The following is a 14,426-nucleotide window of genomic DNA, read 5'->3' as shown; positions in this document are numbered from 1 at the left end:
ACAGCCACCTTAACCCAATGCTGAGCAGAGCTCTCTAGAAACAAACCAACAAAAATACAACAAAACACCCAATGACTTCTTTTATAAGGGTGATAAACAATAGTCCAAAACCCAATACAATTGCTTGAAAATACCTTTAACCTGCAAGTGTGAGAAAGTGATTCAGCCATATACAAAACAATAAAAGTCTTAGGCCACAACATCATTCCAGCATGAACCTGTGGTGTGCCAGAGAGCCACTTTCTTGCCTGCCTCACAGAATTCTGACTCAAGGATTAGCAGAGATGACAATATTCAAAAAAACAGTCTTACAACATCACGAGTACTCAAATACTGGGAAAGCCTAAATATCAGAACTAGAGAAGTGCAGTTAGCAAAGTAACTTACGGGGGACAGTGGGGACGGGTGTGGACCTGCTTTGCCACACACACAACTGGAGTTTGGCTCCCACTGCACTCAGGAGGACACTTTGATGCCATCAAGCCTTTCCCTCTCTCCCTTCTTCTCTTTCCTTATACTTGTAAAAGTTGGCCCACAGTGGTGAAGCCCCAGTGATGAAAGAACAAACAGGGTGGAGATGATGTCAGGGACCTGCATGCACGACAGGTCTTCAGCTCAGTTGCTGACCTGTGTTCTGGTCCCTCCCTCTCTCTTATAAACAAATCTTTAAAACAGATTAAGTCAAAGAAAATTGTGATAGCTAAGCGATAGCGTACCCAGCAGAATACACGACCTGCTGGGCATGAGGCCCTGACTGAAGCCCTGGCTTCACACGGGGACACCATACACAGCTGGGAACTTCATAGATGGTGGAGCAGTGCTATGATATCTCTCTCCCTTGATCTCACTTTCAGACAAGGAATGAATGCAAAATTGGACTAGGAGGTTGCTCAGAGTGACTGCCAGGGTTCATTTCTCAGCACAGCATTAAAAAACAAAACAACAAACATCAAATTCAGCAAGAAGTAACATACCTCTGAATGATCAATGGGAGGAAGAGGATCAATGATTTTTTTGGAAGGTGCAATTGGATTTCCGTCACTATCATATTCCAGATTATCTTCTTCCTCCTCTTGAACCACGCCAGCTGTTGGGTTTTCTGCCATGTACCGAAAATAAGCTTCCTGCAGGAAAGCACAGGGGTTTAGTCACATCCAAGAACAACTGAGAACACCTCTAGTGCTATAATTATTGCACACAGTATGCCATGTAATTACACAGTTTAAACACCTACCAATAAAGCAACAATACAAACAACAGTATTCAAAAGGACACCAGAAGAAATGAGACAGATTTTACTATAAAATATTTTGGCTTGGTCAATCTGTCCACTAGCCTTCCTGAAGTGAAGGCCTACCTGCCCCATGGAAGACATGCACTGGTTTTATTAATCCAAGCTTGGAAATTACTGCTGCTTAGAAGGGCCACAAACCTGGAGAGAACTGTTTACTTATTCCAAGTCCCTTCTCACAACTCCACAAGCTGAACAGGGAAAAACACTTGAGGGGTAAATGTCCTATCTTGAAATGCAAGAATTATAAAACAGAATTCTTAGATAATGTAGTGGTACAATGTTGATAGAGATCACCAGTCAACAACAGCACAATACTCCCTAACTTAGCAGAATAGATAATTTTATATTTAAAAAAACCACACAGGATAAAGGTCATATTTGCTTTGATGTAACACCTGAGTCAAAAGTTCTATCTTCAATATGGGAGAAAAATCATGTGAATCTTTGTATTACCAACTGATCACACATGTAGAAAAGCAGCAAATCAAGTGACACTTCTTGCTTAATGCAGGGATGTTGTTTTCAGTGAAGGCAAGCCCTAGCTTGTCCCCAGTAAAGACTTTAGAAATACTGCATAGGAACTCACTTGGTCATCTTCCTCTTCAATGTCATCTCGAATACCCCTGGAAAAACAAGCGGAGAAACAAACTTCCCTGCAAATGTTCCACATACCCAGCTCCACACTTACAGATTAGTGTTGAATCCCATTGAGCACAGGAACTCTCAACACTAAAGATAACAAGGCAGTAGCACACACACTATAAGCTATTCACCCATCATATATGCACATCAGCTGTGTTTTGTTTTTTTTTTATGGGAACATGGGGCTGCTAGAAACGTTAATTACTAACAAAGCTATAAGGAGTGAAAACTTTGTAAGATAGTGAGTAACTCAAGGACTCTAACCTTATAAATCTCATGGAATAAAGACAGTAGAGTTGTGACGGGAAACACCTGATCTTAAAAGAATTCTGTATCTGGTGCATACTGAGAGAATGGGGGGGGGGGGTGTGAGGTGTAGATAACGACTCTGCAGGCTCTAAAGTCTCAGGTTTAATTCCCACCGTTAGAAGCCAGAGGTGTGCAATGCTCCGAGGAGGAAGAATGTCTTTCAGAGTTTCAAGCTCTGCGCTAACTGGTTATCAGCTAAAACCCTTGGGGGGGGGGGGAGGGGAAAGGGGGACAAGTCTTCAACTCTTTTGTAAGGCATTCTCTCAGTTTGTCACTTGCTGTCTCTCTTGGGAGTTCAATAATTTCTATTCAGGCTTCCTATCTACCTAGAATAGTTGCTTTTCCTATGGAAATCAACCAGCAAGCACCTCCACCAATAATGGGCAAAAGACAACTGCAGCTCCTCCACGTGGCAAAGCTCCCTGGGGAGGGTCTGAAGTGCCAGAGTAAGAAAAAAGTCCAGTGACCCTACTGTGGGTGGTAGCGAAAGACTTGAGTGTGTTCAGCAAGGGAAAAAGAATTCTCTCTCCCTGAAAATAAAAGTATTCCATGCTCTGATTGTGAATGCTAAAGTTTGACAGACCTTAAATAAATTAAGTGTTATAATTTATTAATAATGTATCGGTCTTTATGATATATTTTTCCATTACTATTTGTAATCAGCGACTTAAGTATTAAATTATTTAATGTTCATTATGGGCCAAACTCAGAATGATGAACCCAAACTTTAGTAGTCATCATCTCTTTGACCCCTGGGAGGTATTCCTATATTTAAAAGCAAATAAAAGCCCTGTTCATATTACCAATACAACACTACTCTACCAAAAAGAACGATGGGGTAGAAAGCAAAATGGTTCTTCAGAGAAACTCTTATGGCTGAGGCTCTGAGGTCCCAGGTTCAATAATCACTCACATCACCATAAGCCAGAGCTGAGCAGTGCTTGGGGGGGGGGGGGGGGGCAGCAGATTATTTTATATGCAAACTGATAATCTTAATTTACAGTAGAAATGCTTTTATGACACAGGTGTAACTTCAAGTGAAAACATCTGCATTTTTTTTTCCTATAAACTTTGGGGAAATAGGCTTTATAATACTCAAGCAATTTTCACATAGGCTCTGTGAAGGAGAAGGAAACAACTTACTTTACGTTTTTTCTTTCTTTGTCCTTGTCTTCAAGTCTCTTCATGTCTCTCGCAGCCTGATCCTAATGAAACAAATGGTCATATGAAGTCATATTAACAAAAAATTATGAAAAAGAAATTTCATTATAAAGAATATTTAATTTTGGAGATCAGGCTGTAACACAGCAGATTAAGCACATGTGGTGTGAAGTTCAAGGACCAGCGTAAGGATGCTGGTTCGAGCCCTGGTTCCCCACCTGCAGGGGAGTCGCTTTACAAGCAGTGAAGCAGGTCTGCAGGTGTCTTTGTCTCCCCCTCTCTGTCTTCCTCTCCTCTCCCCATTTCTCTCTGTCCTATCGAACAATGAGGACATCAATAACAACAACAATAATAACTATAACAATAAAATAAGGGCATCAAAAAGGGAAAAAATAATGTTTAGTGGTTTTTTTTCTTTTTTTTTTTTTTGCCTCCAGGTACTCGGTGCCTGCACTACAATTCCACTGCTCCTGGAGGCTAATTTTTTCCTTTTGTTGCCCTTGTTGTTTGTTGTTGTTATTATTATTACTGCTGTCATTATTGTTGGATAGGACAGAGAGAAATAGAGAAGGGAAAGACAGAGAGGGGTAAAGAAAGACAGACACCTGCAGACCTGCTTCACTGCCTGTGAAGCGACCCCCTACAGGTGGGGAGCGGGGGGCTCAAACCTGGATCCTTATGCTGGCCCTTAACGCTTCAAGCCATGATTGCCTAACACACTGTGCCACCATCCAGCCCCCAAGAATTTTTAGTTTCTAACAACAGCAATCATAGTTGTAGCCATACATTTCAATAATCACATTCTAACAATTACTTTTCTTTAATTATTTAAATTTTTATCATCATTTATTTACCGGATAGACACAGCCAGAAATCAAAAGAAGATAGGGGGTAACAGAGAAGAGAGACAGAGAGACACCTGCAACATTGCTTCACTATTTACAAAGCTTTCCCCCTGCAGGTGAGACTAGGGGCTCAAACCCAGGTCCTTACGCACTATAATATGTGTGCTCAGCCAGGTGCACTACCACCCAGCCCCTCTAACAATTAAACTTTTCAAAGAGAGAAAAAAAAAATGTTCTAAAAACCTGAATATACATGGACTGTATGCATGGAAAAATCAGCCAAAGTGTTTGCTCACTTAAAAATATGGGGGTCGGGCGGTAGCACAGTGGGTTAAGCACACATGGTGCAAAGTGCAAGGACCAGCATTAAGGATCTTGGTTCAAGCAGTAAAGCAGGTCTGCAAGTGTCTATCTTTCTCTCCCCGTCTTCTCTTCCTCTCTCAATTTCTCTCTGTCCTATCCAACAACAATACCAATAACAACAATAATAATAACCACAAACAACAACAATAAAAGGACGACAAAAGGGAAAATAAATAAATATTAAAAAAAAAGGTCAAAGTATAAGGGGCCAGGTGGTGGTGCACCTGGTTGAACGCATATGTTACACAAGGACCCAGGTTCGACCCCTCAGTCCCCACCTGCAGGGAACAGCTTCCCAAGTGGTGAAGCAGGGCTACAGGTCTCTGTCTCTCTCTCTACCGCCCCCTTCCCTCTCAATTTCTGGCTAAATCTATCCAATAAATAAAAATTTAAAAAACTTAAAAAAAAAAGATATACTGGTTGTCGGAAAATTCATGGTGCATTTTACATTATAAAAAATCATGGGAGTTAGGCAGTAGCACAGCCGGTTAAGTGCACGTGGCACGAAGCGCAAGGACCACCATAAGAATCCTGGTTTGAGCCCCCGGCTCCCTACCTACAGGGGAGTCGCTCCACAGATGGTGAAGCAGGTCTGCAGGTGTCTATCTTTCTCTTCCCCTCTCTGTCTTCCCCTTCTCTCTCCATCCTATCCAACAATGATGACATCAGTAACAACAATAACTACAACAATAAAAACCAAGGGCAACAAAGGGGAAAATATAATTAAAAAATCATAACTTTTCTGACAACCCAATAATTATGTTTGCCAAAAGGGTCTTAAATTTAGGCAAAATCAGCCTTTTTTATAGAGTATATCTTAAAAGCATTTACTTAAAATTACAATGAGGCTGTGGGGGCAGGGCAGAGGGCGGTCAGGTTGCTGGATCTAACGCTTGATCTCAGTGGAGGTGATTTGGTCCTTAGTGGATAATGGATACTTGGTAATGTCTAAAGACATTTTTGTCTATCACTACATGGGAAGGTGTTGTTACTAGCATTTACTGGGTAGAGGCCAGAGGCTGCTAAATGCCCTGCAATGTTGAGGACAACTCCATAGAAAAGAATTACCCCAGAGTCAGGCGGTAGCACAGCAGGTTAAGCGCACGTGGCGCAAAGCACAAGGACCAGCATAATGATCCTGGTTTGAGCCCCCAGCTCCCCACCTGCAGGGGAGTCGCTTCACAGGCGGTGAAGCAGGTCTGCAGGTGTCTGTCTTTCTCTCCCCGTCTCCCCCTCCTCTCTCCATTTCTCTCTGCCCTATCCAACAATGACCACATCAACAACAACAATAACTACAACAATAAAAACAAGGGCAACAAAAAGGAAATAAATATTTAAAATAAAAAAAAATTACGCAACCCCAAATATCAATAGTCCTGAGATTAGAAACACTGCTATGATTCTACTAAGCTGGAATCCTTGGGTGGAGTTAAATGCACTGTAGCTTATTCATCTTTCTTTCTTTTTAGCTTTTACATTTTTCAAGGGTAATTTTTTATATGGTGCTGGGTTTAACACAGGGGTCTCACATATGTACAATATCATCATAGTCTTGGTCCAAGTATTTACTCTTTACCTATTTAGAGAGATGAGGTAAACAAAGAGGAGCAACACCACAGTATTTCCCCAATAGTCATGGAGTCCCCGAGCATCCTCACAGCTGTCACGAGCTGTCAGGGTTTGTGCAGCATAGCACATGATCTACTGTGTGAGCTCAGTGGCAACAGCAACCCAAAATTAGTGTGTAGAAATGAATTTAACAAAGGAGGTGAAACACTTCTACAGTGAAAACTACTGAGTCACTACTAAGGCAAACAGAAGACACAAGGAAATGAAAAGATTCTGATCATGGATTAGCAGAATTTTTTGCTTCCCTTTCTCAGCCATCAATATCATCACTGGAAATACATCTGCATGATCCCTCCACTTCTGGCTGACTCCCATTTATCTGGTGATACAGGGTGAAAGACAGAGAGGTTGAGACAACAACACAGCAAGTGGTGAAGATTCTCCCATGCAGGTGTTCCGAACCAGTGGCCAGGGACTCAAACCCAGGTTATATCCTGGCTTCTGTGAAATGGAAGAACATTAAAATGACCATCATGAGGCCTCGGAGGTGGATGAATTGCTGGACCCACAATGATGAGGGTCTACGCTACACTGAAGGAAGCTTTGGTGCTGTTGTCTCTTTACTCTGCTTTTATCTAAATTAAGTACTTTTAAAAAGAAAGAAGCAGAGGGCCCAGCGGGGTCACCGGGTTAAGCACACATATAGTACCAAGTGCAAAGACCCACACGAGGATCATGGTTTGAGCCTCCGGGTGCCCATCTGAAGGAGGATTGCTTCACAAGTGGTGAGGCAGGTCTGCAGGTGTCTATCTCTCTCTCGCTCCTCTCAATTTCTCTCTGTCCTATCCAATAAAATGGAAAAAATCCTGCCAGGAGCAATAGTGCCAGCACCGAGCCCCAGTGATAACCCTGAAGGCAAGGGAGAAGCAAAGCAAAGTACATAATGAAATATTAATATATTGTGATCTATCACAACAAATCAAAGAACTCAAAAAGGTATAGGCAGGAAGGGGCTGAAAGTGGGTGGAGACGCAGTGATCTATAGGAGAGGAACATTGACAGTTGGGTGGAGGGTGAAGTACATTGATCTTGGGAAGATGTCAAACTGTCCTTGTCTCAACAACAAAACTGATACATGAATTTTCAACAAAGTGATCATAAACAGATACACACAAACCTTGGGCTACTTTTAGAACAAGCAGAAACAAATTTAGGCATACATGAGTAATAGTCTCAAAAAAGGGGGGGAGCTAGAAAGCTTATTCTGAATGAAGACTGAAATACTGGTTAGTCTGAAGTACTTCCGATTGCTAGGAGACGATACGTGCCTCCACTTCAGCCATGAATGCCTCCAGAGGGTCGTCATCGCTGTCAGAATCTACTGGCTTGGAATGGAACTGTTGGCGGGTAGGTGAGTTTTCAGCAGGAATGTACGGTAAATCAACATTGCTGGAGTCTTCCTCCTCATCTTCAAAATATCTAAAAATTAAGGTGCAAACTGGTAAATTAAATGCTTGTTTTGAAGTCAATGAATCTTCCATTTAATAATAAAATTTTATTATGGTCTAATTTGCTATGAAGAGATTTAAATTATATAGGTCAAAAAGACTTCCAGGGACCAGATGGTGGTGGTGCACCTGGGTAAGCTGCTTGTTGCAGTGTTCAATGTCCCCAGTTCAAGTCCACAGCCCTCACCTCCAGGAGGAAGCTTTATGAGAGGTGAAGCAGTGCTGCAGATTTCTTTCTCACTCCCCACCTCCTCCTTTCCTATCAAATTCTGTCTTTATCCAAAATTAAAAATATGGATAGAATTTTAAAAATTAGAGACTTCCAGGTAGTGCCTAAGGATTTAACTAGTACTATTTTATGTAGGTAAAATTTTAACATTACTACCCAAAAAAAAGTCACAGCAAATTCTCCCTTTCAACAGTATTTATTAAAATCACATTTTCAGGTTTTACAGCTTTTCAGTAAAAATTTAGTTTAAAAAAAAAAGCTGAATACATCAAATATTAGAATGCATACTACAGTGAAAATGAATTTTGCTTGAGGTATTAAACCCCAGGTTTTATTCTGTAAGATATTTTTTAATTACGAGGGACTGAAGAGGTGTCTCAGTGGGTAGAGGTCAGGACTTAAATGTGTCAGTCCCTGGCTTCTGGCCCTAGAATTATATATGGTCAGAGAGGAAATTTCATTTTTCTTGATGTCATCAAATAAATAATTATTTAAAAAATAAAATTAAAAATATATTCATACAACTAGGGACTTTTATTCAAAAGCTCTGGGATATCTTCTTAGTATTCATAGAAATCTTCTAAAACAAAAAGCAAATGCTCAACCCAAATCATTCAGCACATTACATAAGTATGCAGAACAGACAACTTCAAGGTCTGGAGAAAATGTCATTTTCCTTTAATAGACACACCAAAAAGGACATCTACATGATTCTTTGCAATGTGAAACAGATATTAGAACTCAAACCTTCAATTACCCATTTTTAGACAACCAAGTTAAGAGGCAATTAAAAAACGCTTCCTGAAAACTGTGGACAGAAACTGAGTAGGTCAGTCTACCACTTTTAACATGTTAAAACTTAACAGCTTTAAGAACTAAGGCGCTGAGACAGACTGTATTGCTACCAGTTCTCACTGCTACCTGCATGTACAACTTATTTGGTATCAACAAAATAAGCAGATTTATAATTCATCTGTCGTATTAGGTCTCAATGTACTCAAATTCTTTAGTAGGTAGAGAGTAAGCAAACATGAGAATTACAATCTCTTCCAACTTAATTTGCTAATAGTGCAATTCAGGAGGCTGGGAGGTAACACCTGGTTGAGCCGACATGTTACAAGGCGCAAGAACCCAGGTTCAAGCCTCAGTCCCCATCTGTAGTGGGGAAGCTTCACTAGGGTGAAGTAGTGCTGCAGGCGTTTCTCTTGCTGCCTCAATTTGTTAAACAAAAGAAAGAAGGGGGTCGGGCAGTGGCACAGTGGGTTGAGTGCATGTGGCGCAAAGCGCAAGGACCGGCGTTAAGGATCCCGGTTCAAGCCCCCAGCTCCCCACCAGAAGGGGAGTTGCTTCACAGGCGGTGGAGCAGGTCTGCAGGTGTCTGTCTTTCTCTCCCCCTCTCTGTCTTCCCCTCCTCTCTCCATTTCTCTCTGTCCTATCCAACAACAAACAACATCAACAATGGTAATAATAATAGCCACAATGAGGCTACAACAAGGGCAACAAAAGGGGGGGAAAAATGGCCTCCAGGAGCGGTGGATTCATGGTGCAGGCACCGAGCCCAGCAATAACCGTGGAGAAAAAAAAGAGAGAGAGAGAAAAAGGTAATTCAGGGGATGGGTGCAGGAAAAAAAAGAAAAAGGTAATTCAGTAAGATAATCAATGCAATCAGTGTTATTTGGAAAATAAGTGACTTGTTTTCCTCAATTTCTGTTGATAAAATGAACAACACAAAGCCCAATCTCTGAATAACCAGGAACTATAACTTACGCATTTTCTTCATCAAAGTTGGCCCGTTTAGACCCGATTTTGTAGAAAGAAGGAAGCTGAGGTGGAGCTGACTTCCCAAATCCAGAGGAAGAGCTGCTTGCCCCAAAGGCACTGTGGGACTGCTGCGGGAGTTTCGGTTCCTCCTTCTTCCCAGCGCTGATGGCAAAGCCTCCAAAGCCAAAGCCCCTCTTAGTGCCAGGGCCACCCTTATTCCAATTCATGATTCAGTAGCTGATCTGGAACAAGATACAGCAGTCTAAACTTAGTTGGCTTGTAAAACACCTGGCTACACAGACTGAGCAAATGCACAACACAGCTTTGCATAGAAAAATAATTACTCACCTTCCTGACAGCCCAATGTCTGTATTTTTGTGCATTCCCTAAATTATTTCCTTAGGATCAATTTTTAAAGTCCAATTTCTAGGCCACAAGGAATATCCATCCTATGTTTTATAAATGTTAGTTACTACTTACATTTATGGAAAAATGCCTGTTAAGAGAGTATTATATAGTATATAGTATAAGAAGACAGAAAACAAGGTGGGAGGTAGGATCATGTTCATACAAAGTCTATGTTACAAATACAGAGACAGCAAGAGTGGGAGCGTTTACCATTAAGAAAAATGTTTAAAATTGACTCTGGAGGATCTGGTGGTGGTCTGCCTGGTTGAGAACACATATTACAGTGTGCAAGGATCAAGCCCAGTCTTCACCTGGTGTGGGGGGGGGAGTTTCAGGAGCAGTGAAGCAGTACTGCAGGTGACTCCCCTCCCCCAACCCCCCACCACCCCCTCAATTTCTGTCTCTGCAAAATAATTAACTCTGGGAGGCAGGTACACAGGATTAAAGTCCCTGGTCCCCAACTGCAGGGTAGGGGTGGGGGAGCTTGATAAATGATAGAGCAATGTAGTAGATGTCTTTCTCCCTCTCCTTATTTCTCTGTCTACACCAAAAAGGAGAAGAGAGGAAAGGAGAGAGGTGAAGCCACAGCATAATAGTTATGCAAGATGCCTGAGGCTCCCAGCTCCAAGGCTCCAGGTTCAACCCCCTGAACTATACCATATGCCAGAGTTGAAAAACAGCACTGTGGTAAAATAAATAAATAAATAAAGGGGATGGGTGATGGCACACCTGGTTAAGCACACACATTGCCACATGGAAGGACCCAGATTCAAGCCTCTGATCCCCACCAGCTAGGGGAAACTTCACTAGCAGTAAAGCAGTGCTGCAAGTGTCTATCTCCCCTTCCCTCTCAATTTCTCTTTGATTTACCAAATAGAAATAAGTACTTTAAAAGAATCTTAAAAAAGAAAAGTAGTGGGAGTTGGGCAATAAATAGCGCAGCGGGTTAAGCGCAGGTGGTGCAAAGCGCAAGGACCGGCGTAATGATCCCTGTTCAAGCCCCCGGCTCCAGGAGAGTCGCTTCAATGGCAGTGAAGCAGATCTGCAGGTGTCTATCTTTCTCTCCCCCTCTCTGTCTTCCCCTCCTCTCTCCACTTCTCTGTCCTATCCAGCAATGACAACAGCAATAACTACAACAATAATAAAAAAAGGACAACAAAAGGAAATATTTAAATATGTGAAAAGTAGGGCACTATCCAGGTGAGCTATGATGACAGTGGATAAGCTTTTTTACTAGCTCAACTACTACAAGCACTTCAGGGCTGGGAAGACAGCAGAACGGTTATGCAAAAAGACTTTCACACCTGAGAACTGAGGTCGCAAGTTATCAATAGCACAACCATGACCCACAGCTGAGCAGTGCTCTGGTGTGTGTGTGTCTCTCTCTCTCTCTCATTAAAAAAATAAATAAATAGGGGCCAGGCAGTGGCAAAGTTGGTAGAGCAGACTATACACAAGAACCCAGGTCCAAACCCCTGGCCCCACTTGTTGGGGGGAAACTTCACAAGAGGTAAAGTAGTGCTGCAGGTGTCTCTCTTTCCTTTCTTCATCTTCCTGCCCTCTTGCATTCTGTCTTTATCATATATATATATATACACACACATATATATGTGTGTATATATATATATATATATATATATATATATATATATGGATGTTTTCTTACATCACTAAAAGTAATAGTTATAAAGCACTGGATTCTTTAGCATGAGGTCCCAGGTTTTACACTGTGGTTCTTACTCTCTTTCCATCCATTTTACCACACACTTAAAAATGATAAAATCAAGGCCTGAGCAGAGTGCCGAGCTGGTGTAATGGCTCTGTCCGTGGACTCTTGAGGCAGACAGAGCTTCAGGTTCAGACCCTATCCTCACCAGAAGCCAGTAGTTCACTGCTCGGGGGGGGGGGGGGACTTTTTGGTGTACAGGTCCTGGAAAAGGATGACAGAGGACCTAGTGGGGGTTGTATTATTATACAGAAAACTGAGAAATGTTATGTATGTACAAACCATTATATTTACTGTCGACTGTAAAACATTAATCCCCCAATAAATAAATTTTAAAAAATCATTTTAATTGCCTTTTATTTATTTTTGACAGCATGTGAACAAAAAATGGTTGCTTTTAGGGAGTTGGTACGTGGAGCAAAGCGCAAGGACTGGCTTAAGGACCCCGGTTCGAGCCCCCGGCTCCCCACCTGCAGGGGAGTCACTTCACAGGCGGTGAAGCAGGTCTGCAGGTGTCTGTCTTTCTCTCCCCCTCTCTGTCTTCCTCTCCTCTCTCCATTTCTCTCTGTCCTATCCAACAACGACGACATCTACAATAATAACTACAACAATGAAAACCAAGGGCAACAAAAGGGAAAATAAATATTAAAAAAAAAAAAAAGAAAAAAAGATTGCTTTTTCACACTGACAATTTTTTAAAGATTTAAATATTTACTGAAGAGAAGTCGAGAGAATGAGCTAGACAATACTCTGGCACAAGTGATGGCAGAGATCAGACTCAGGCCGTCACGCAAGCCTAATGCTCCCGTTGTACCACCTCCTGGCCGCCGCCACAGTGTGACAGAAGGGAAGACAAACAGCAGGCTCCACTCATGGGCTCCTCTGCCCTTCCAATCTCCACCTTACTGGTTCTGTCTGAACTGCTGCTACACTACTCAGAACACTACTCACAAGTAAACTTGATTGATGCTATGTCAGTCACTATCCCCACATCATCCTCACTTTCAGGAAATTGCTTTGGAGTTTTCATAAAAGTTGTGCACAGCTAAGAAATTAAGTTCACCTGCTTTCTTCAGGAATCTTTTAAGTGGAAACAAAATAATCCTATGATTTAGTTTAATAGAAGATTTAGTGTCAGAAACAGGCGGCAGAAACAAGAGCAGAGGGGCTGGCTCCAAAGAGCAGAAAGATGAGACACAAAAAAGGCAAGTCAAGTGTGTAGACCAAGGGACATTTCAACATGGTAGCCGAGGAAAGCTTGAGAGGCACAGCTAAAGGATCCGAGAAGCCGCCCTGGGACAGGCAGGTGGGCCTCCTATAGTGTGTCAACTCCAGGGCCGAGATTTCTGATCCACTGAGAGATGTTTCTGACTGGAATAAGTCTTCGTGTGTGGTGAGGGTCTGCTTGTTCCCAGTACGTCTCCCTCAGCCTGTTTTAGCAAAAGAAGTTCTTCCCGTGAGAATAGGGGTCAGGCCTCAAAGTTCTTCTTCTTCTTTTTTCCTTTTCTTAGTTGGCTAAGAGCCAAATTATCTTTATAGGGGTAAGGGAGCACCAGAGCAGGAGTCAGCTCTGAATGTACAGTAGTAGGTATTAAATCTGGAGCCTCTTAAATGCCTGAGGCTCCTAAATCTCAGGTTCAATTCCCCCCCCCCACACACACACACATAAGCCAGAGGCTCCAGATTTAATACGTAAAGATAATTTTTGGTGGGCGTAGACAGCATAATGGTTATGCAGAGACTCTCATACCTGAGGCTTCATCTGAATGGGGGAAAAAAAAAAGGCCTAGGAATACATGTCCAAGGCCCAAGCTCTACAAACAAGGGGGGGGGGGGGAGATATAGCCCTATTTGCAAGTTTACAGTGTCATCTTAGCCAACTAAGAAAAATATATTCTAAGAGCAGCAGTGCTGCACAAAGAACTAGAAACAGTTCAGTGCAGTTAGAAAGCTGAAGGACATGTTAAGAAAGACAGCCTGGATGAAAAGCCTGGTATACTAATGCTGAGGGGAGGGGAGGGGAGGGGAGGGGAGGGGAGGGGAGGGGAGGGGAGGGGAGGGGAGGGGAGGGGAGGAGATTGGAGAAAGAAAAGGAAATGTTGCATCTAAGTAAAAGATGGGGGGCACTTCGATGTCCTAGAACATAATGGTGGAGAAGGGCCTAGGTGGGGGTCAGTGTTTTGCAGAAAACAGAAGTTTGTTTTACACATATACCAGCAACTGTATTTGCTGTTTACTATAAACCATTAATCCTCCCAATAAAAAAATTTAAAGAAAAGAAAACATGCTATATTAAGAATATAACATGAGGGGGTTGGGCAGTAGTGCAGAGGGTTAAGTGCACGTGGCGCAAAGTGCAAGGACCGGCATAAGGATCCCAAGCCCCCAGCTTCCCACCTGCAGGGGGGGTCACTTCACAAGCGGTGAAATAGGTCTGCTGGTGTTTCTCATTCTCTTCACCTCTGCCTTCCCCTCTCTCCATTTCTCTCTGTCCTATCCAACAATGACATCAATAACCACAACAACAATAAAACAAGGGCAATAAAAGGGAAAATAAATAATAATAATAATAAAAAAGAATATAACATGAAAAACTAATTTCTACCAGTTA

General features: G+C 42.2%; 1 protein-coding gene across 1 annotated transcript in view; it reads right to left on the bottom strand.

The window, feature by feature from the left end:
• Positions 1 to 14,426, bottom strand: part of DDX42 (DEAD-box helicase 42) — a 42,088-nt gene that overhangs the window by 17,418 nt on the left and 10,244 nt on the right. Inside the window, exons 2-6 of the mRNA XM_060202551.1 lie at positions 9,688 to 9,923; positions 7,512 to 7,662; positions 3,389 to 3,450; positions 1,881 to 1,917; positions 975 to 1,124 (exon numbers count right to left, since the gene is read on the bottom strand). Of these exons, the coding sequence (XP_060058534.1) occupies positions 975 to 1,124; positions 1,881 to 1,917; positions 3,389 to 3,450; positions 7,512 to 7,662; positions 9,688 to 9,908 (621 nt within the window). The 5' untranslated portion in view covers positions 9,909 to 9,923. The remainder of the gene's footprint in view (positions 1 to 974; positions 1,125 to 1,880; positions 1,918 to 3,388; positions 3,451 to 7,511; positions 7,663 to 9,687; positions 9,924 to 14,426) is intronic.

The sequence above is a fragment of the Erinaceus europaeus genome, chromosome 12 (assembly GCF_950295315.1).
Source record: "Erinaceus europaeus chromosome 12, mEriEur2.1, whole genome shotgun sequence".
NCBI classification, from domain to species: Eukaryota; Metazoa; Chordata; class Mammalia; order Eulipotyphla; family Erinaceidae; genus Erinaceus; species Erinaceus europaeus.
This window is presented reverse-complemented; position numbering and strand designations above follow the sequence as displayed.